General features: G+C 27.6%; 1 protein-coding gene across 2 annotated transcripts; it reads right to left on the reverse strand.

Annotated features, from left to right (window-relative positions):
- Positions 1-438: 438 nt before the first annotated feature.
- LOC127065543 (fumarylacetoacetate hydrolase domain-containing protein 2A) lies at positions 439-6,507 on the reverse strand. 2 transcript variants are annotated; one of them, XM_050998009.1, is made up of 7 exons: positions 6,191-6,507; positions 3,872-4,033; positions 3,213-3,248; positions 2,346-2,562; positions 1,173-1,507; positions 1,000-1,087; positions 439-900 (listed from the first exon to the last, which is right to left on the reverse strand). In XM_050998009.1, exons 1-7 carry the CDS (start codon positions 6,337-6,339, stop codon positions 838-840), a joined length of 1,050 nt encoding a protein of 349 aa, XP_050853966.1. In that variant the 5' UTR covers positions 6,340-6,507; the 3' UTR covers positions 439-837. The 2 variants fall into 2 exon arrangements, with proteins under 2 accessions (XP_050853966.1, XP_050853967.1); XM_050998010.1 differs by lacking the exon at positions 3,213-3,248.
- Positions 6,508-6,806: the final 299 nt, after the last annotated feature.

Genomic DNA, 6,806 nt, shown 5'->3' on the forward strand with positions numbered 1-6,806 from the left:
TCTTTTTCCTACCCTCTCTCGATTTACAAAAGGATCTAATAAGGATTAATAATAAAATTTCATTACTGAATTTAAAAACGTTTCGATAGAAGAATCGCTAACGCGTAAAATATATTTTCAAATTAAATGTTTTGCCAATGATACTGACTCAAAATAATAATATTCTTATCTAGTATCTTTATCTATATCTTATTTGTTCTACTTATTATATATATATTTTTTGTCGACAATTACAAGTGGTGCCATCTGATATGAATATAATCAAACATGTCGTTCTTATAGAAGAAATTGAACATACCGACAGCAGGTAATGGTAACGTTTGCGAAGTATCAACTTTATAGTTTATAAATGCATCATTGATAATTGAAGTTATATGAAAATTGTAAATTGTAAATTGTAAATTGTAAATTGTAAATTCAATTATTGAGATAACGAGATCTAATCGATGCTGTAGAAACAGTCTTTCTTTATTGTTTTGTTGTACAAATACATAAAATGCGTGATGTATATAAAAGTAGCGAAATCGAATGATTATATTTAAAAGGCACGGGTTTCGCACGGATTTCATGGTTTGCCCGACTTAATATTTTCTTTCTATAAAGTCATATCGATAATAGTTATATATCGATGACAGCTCTTTTTAAGTAGCATGGCTACGTATATGTTCATAAAGTTCAACTCTCCGTCACAGTAAACTATTCTGATCTATCTGTGACAAATCATCGATACGATTCGAGTTTGACATACGTAAATGAATCGAGAAAGCACATGTTTCTCCATTTACTAATTAAAAGATATCTCTGTTTCGTTCGACGCAAGTAAGTACGTTTCATCGATCACAATACTTTGTTTCTCAAACGACCAAGATTACCAATTTCTGTTTCTAAAACGTCTCCACGCTGTAAAAAGTTGAGAAAACAAAATTTAACGTCTTAAAGTCTGACAAAATGATTTCTTTCTTAATTATTTAATAAATGAAGAGACTTATTTCAACATACTTTCAAGAACTCTGGTGGCTTTCTCGTGAATCCTACACCTGCTGGAGTGCCAGTAAGTATTACATCTCCAGGTAACAAAGTCATAAATCTAAAAATAAAGATATAATATATTCTTTAACATGAAACATCGCATTTCTATTATGAAGCGGAAAAAAAGAAGAGATAATACTAACTGGGATATATAAGCGACAATTTCGTGAGGTTTGAAAATAAGTTCACTGGTATTTCCATCTTGCTTGAGCTTACCATTTACCCAGGTTTTCACCGTTAAATTATTAATGTCGGATATTGATTCCTTCGTTACAACAGCAGGTCCAAGTGGACAGAACGTGTCCATACCTTTACCAAGTAGAAATTGTCCACCATTGCGTTTCGATTTCTGCCAATCTCGCGCTGTTATATCTTGAGCAATTGTAAACCCAAAGATACAATCCTCTGCTTCCTTATCGCTGATAGTCTTACATCGTTTTCCAATTACTATAGCGAGTTCAGCTTCCCAATCAACTTTCTACGTTGAACAGAATTATAAATATTGGATAAGGCTATCCTTGAATATATCGTAATTTTTGTACTATTGTATTTTTTAAAAGATAATAATTATCTATAAATCGAAATTATTTTATATTTAATAACGTCTCTGCAATAAACAAATCTGTGAGTATGTGAAACATGAGTAGAATTTAAATTAGATGGAAATATTTTTTAAAAGACATTAATTGCAAGATTACAAAATTCATACAATTTATATAATTAAATTATCTTTTATCTTTATCATTAAAATCATAAAACCAATTATTACCGTTTAATATTTTTTATCTTTTATTACAAAAATAATTGGATTGCAATCATATTATTATTTTTTTTTCTTATCTCTCAAACGGAGTTAACAGAAACATTATAAATCAAGTTAACAGACGTTACAAATCAAAAAGATATCTCATATAATTAAATCAGAAGCATGTTAATCACTTATATAATCTCGATGGCTGAAAATATTCTGACCATTCAAATGTTGACATTGATACTTTCAAAAGTTAGTATATAACTTAGGAGAACGGATATAATTAAAGACGTTAATATTTCTCACGGACATCTTTCGAAAAATATTATTTAGATTAGAAATGAATCAGTATCATTGATTGATAATACGATCTTTAATTCGTTCATCATTTATCTTGAATAAATCTAAACTACACTTATATTGATGTTGTCTGCGAATAAAACTTGTCTATAATTTTCTAATATAATTTCTAAAGTCAATACAATCGATAATCACTTAATTGCTAATACAGATTTTTTTATATGTAAATCTTAAAAAAATATTTTTATTCGAGATGTAAACTTACCTCTGATATTGAAGGTAAAATAATCTCGTCGGTTGGTCCTATGATGTTACTAGGAAATTTACTGAAAACTACTGGACTTTCCGGTGGCGATACACCTTGTTCTTCGCAATGTCCGCTATAATTTAAACCGATGCATGCTAATTTGTCCATACGCATAACCGGTGCCAAAAAATGTACGTCTTCCGCCGGTATTACGCTACGTCCTTCAGCAACGATTCTATTCAAACATAATACGTTATATCATAAATACATATATACACTTTTTAACTGATATATACATATGTCTAATATGAAAAAAAAAAAAAAACATTTTGCTTTTAAAGAACAAAATGAGTGAACAATTTGCATACTAATTTCTAACATGAAAACATTCAGAGAAGCTCTCAAGGCTCAAAAACAAAAAAAGAAAAATCTAGGTATTGTTTTCACATACTAGGAGGTATTAGAAACAAGTAAGGCGATAGGTATCGCATTTTGCACTTTCAAACATAGCCATACAGTGTGTGTATATTTTCAATTGTATGTAACACGAAACATGTGTTTGTTTTAAGATCGAAATCTCGTTATTCGTTGTTGAAAGCCAAACAATGCGATAAGGATACGATGATAGCATATGAACGTGATTCGATAAGAGAATTTATATTTTTTCTTTCTTTAGTTTTCTTTTTTAAAAAGGAAAGAGAGGAAGGGAGAAACAGAGCGAGTATAATCATAGTCGTGACAATTAAGAATGATTTTAGATTTTCTTCCTGAATGAAAATTATACGAAATGTAATTGTCTTTCAGTAAAACGAAAAAAAATAATAATCATAATTAGGAAAGTGTAATGCAAACTTGACGGGACTTAAATTTCGTGCAATCACCAACCTCTCTACAGCCGCCTTTAAATCGATATCGTCTTTCCTGGCGAAACAAAGTTTTACTGTGAGAACGATATTTTATATATTTTCGAAGAATAAAAAAAAAAAACAAAATAAGTACAACAATAAACCTATTGATTCACGAATCATTTTATATATATATATATATATATATATATATATATATATATATATATAGTACTCAATAATCACTTTTATAGCTTATCTCGTATTATAAATTTTTTATTGACCAAATTACGTAAGCATAATTGATTTATCTTTACTTTCTTTACATTTTTATTGTTCCCATTTACTTTAGAAATTACTTGAAATTTTCAATGGAAATTATTAATTTCAATGGTAATTGTAATTAATCTCGAAATCTTGTAAATAATTTTCGTTGTGATAAAATAATTTAAATAATAATTAAAATGATTCGTTTTAAAGGAAAATTCTAATAGAAAATTTTCAGTAGAAAATAATCGATAAAATTTCATTAATATTAATATAAAGTATTCTTATTTCTATTGTCTTGTTCTAAATTTGATAAATTTTGATCGACGATCGTTAATCTCGTTAACGATTATCAACTATCGATAACATCGTTAATAATCGATATTGCAACGAAAAGATGAAAAGACAAGGTGAAAAATACGATAGAATTACCTTTTAGCACTTTTTACAAGATCGTCTCCACCCTCCAGGAATTTCTTTAACGAATTCGGAATTCTGGAATCAACTGCAGACACAGCTATGATATCTCCACCTTCTTTAAGTTGAACTCCTAAATGTTGAGGTCCCCCATTTTTACTTGTAAATTGTACGAATCTAAAAATCAAAACTCAATTTAATAGATAATTTTTTCTCTCTCTCTCTTTGTCTCTCTTTATCACCACATTTGATATATACAATAATTTAAATGAATATTTTCGAGAGGATTTAAATTGTAAATAACGATAATAACAAAATCGTACTTATCGTGCAAGATATAAAATATTTATGTATACATGTGTGCGTGTGTATATATATATATATATATATGTATGTATGTATGTATGTATGTATGTATGTATGTATACATATATATTATGAATTAAAGATATTTTTTTATCAACATTTTATAAACGTATATTTGTTAATTATTCTAATATAATGTAATATTTTATTTTTTGAACAAGTATAATAAATTAAAAACTTATTATCTATGTGATAAAATTGTATTTATATTATATTTTGATTATATTATATTTAGATTATATTTATATTTTGCTAAACCAAAGCTATTCATGCGATGACAATATTAATTATATGGGATATTATTTCTACGTAGACAAACGTTATAATTACAGATTACACATACATATTCTTTGTTAAACGTCGACACATCGATGCGTAACTAACCTCAATATTTCAAAACCAAGCAGGTGCAATTCATTTACGCATGTTCCCTATACATACATTATTAGAAAAAAATAAAAGGAACGATATATTCAATAGACAGAGATTTCTAATATTTTCTTTGTGAATATTTGAACTAGATGAATTTTTTTGAACGAATCAATTTTCATATTGCATATTCAGAAAAATGTATAAATTAATATATAAAACAAATATCATTGATATTTTCGAAACATTTTTCAGAACAAATGTTATTAATAAACATGAAGAATTGTAGATTACATAATTTTGAAGGACGAAACAATCAATTTTGAAAAAATAAAATGGTTACGTCGTTGACAGTTCTCATCATAAATATATAGTTAACCATAAAAGAGACGGAATATGATAATCATATTTATGCAATACCGGCAATTACTTTTTCTGACGAATGAAATTGTTCTTTTACGTAAATATATCGTGAAATTATTACGTACAAACGAAGAATCGACATACGTATGACGAATAATTGACAAAAAGAAAATAAAGAAAGAAAGAAAAAGATATAAAAAAAAAAAAGAAAATAGTAATCATCCAAAAGAAACAATGATGTATTTTTGATCTACTATCGAAATTAAAAAGAATGATTTATGTTGTTAAGATCTTTGTTTTACATTCTCAAATATTTTTTTTATTTTGCAACTAGAAATGCAATCGGTGTTACAACGTTCAAACGTGTTTTACAAGTAAATCATACGAATGTAACTTTCTAATCCAATCATTTTATTCTTTTTTTCTTTTATATATAATACGCACGTGTATGTATGTATGTATGTATGTATGTATGTATGTATGTATGTATGTATATATGTATGTATATATATACACATTCTAATATTTCACTTTCTCAACGATATTCAATTGAATAATTATATTTTAAATCAATGAAATGAAATGAAACGATATTTTCTCATTACATATTAAAATTTTTCCGTTTTGTTTATTTATTTATTTATTTTTTTTTTTTTTTACAATATATTATACCTCAAATATCGTCTGGATCTAATTTCACCTTCATTTCTGATCACAAAGTGATAAGAATAAGAAAGGTCAAAGAATTGAAAGGTGAGAACGTACGTATATAAATTTTGTTCGATAACGAAAACATATTTATAAAGAAGGAAGAAAAAAGAAAAAGAAAAGAAAACTTTTCGAAGTAAAGGAATGTTAATTGATTCAAATAATTATGTGAATTATTAACAGGAGGATAAATGTAATGAGAGATAACGTTACAGATAGAATGAAAAATACTCTAGGAAAAATTGGCAGAATACCAAATGAACCGAACGTATGGAAGACGTACAAAAAAAGACAGTAAGAGATACAGATAGACAAATACAGAAAGGTCCGAATATAATTGAATGGTCAATGACGTCAATTTCAATTTAATCTTAAGTATATATTTCACGATTATTACGATTAAGAATCAAATAGGTTATACTTATGTGTGTGTGTGTGTGTATATATATATATTTATTAGTGTTATAATTCTTTCCCTTGAGAACCCCTAAATTAATACGTCCCTGAGACCGGGTGTATTTGACTCACCTCATATTGAGCGCGTTGTTCACAGAGAAGTTTCTAACAGCAGTAATATTTGCGACGAAATGTGTATTGACTTTCGCTTTCTCGCTGCAAGAACTCCTCAAAAAGAGGAAAGTTCTGCCAAGTAATCGGTATCTTCCACGATAAGGCATACTTTCGTTTCTATTCTCAGAATTCTTCCTTTTCTTTTTTTTTTTTTTATTTCTGATAAATATTTGTAATCTATACTCCTTCACCGATAATTAAGAAATCTCGAACAGAAGCTCTATGATAAATATAATTAAAAAAGGATAGAATAAACACGACAGAAAGAGATCGATACATCCGTTACGAGAGACAGATTGTGACTGAAGAATGCGTACCACTGTCTGTTGTCCCTCTAACGGATGTTGAGGGAACTAATCGATATTGCGATAATAACCTGTTCATGTAATTATTATTCTTTGAAATAATATGCCAATTTATTTAGTTATCCTTCGAATATATTTTTTTATCGGTTGAAGTAGAATAATTTGCTTTGGTATTTTTATATAAAAAAAAATTTAGCTCCTTTTTTTTTTTTTGGTAAGGAGTAATCTCGTCTAAGTTTTTATTCGCAAGACTATTGTGAACGTGCGCA

This window comes from Vespula vulgaris, chromosome 8 (genome assembly GCF_905475345.1).
Source record: "Vespula vulgaris chromosome 8, iyVesVulg1.1, whole genome shotgun sequence".
In the NCBI taxonomy this organism is placed as follows: domain Eukaryota; kingdom Metazoa; phylum Arthropoda; class Insecta; order Hymenoptera; family Vespidae; genus Vespula; species Vespula vulgaris.

Coding starts and splice junctions, on each gene's coding strand:
- LOC127065543 (XM_050998009.1), bottom strand. CDS start 6,339: ATGCCTTATCGTGGAAGATACCGATTACTTGGCAGAACTTTCCTCTTT. Junction 4,034..6,190: donor AACAACGCGCTCAATATGAG/GTGAGTCAAATA, acceptor TTTGATTTTTAG/ATTCGTACAATTTACAAGTA. Junction 1,508..2,345: donor TTTTACCTTCAATATCAGAG/GTAAGTTTACAT, acceptor TGTTCAACGTAG/AAAGTTGATTGGGAAGCTGA.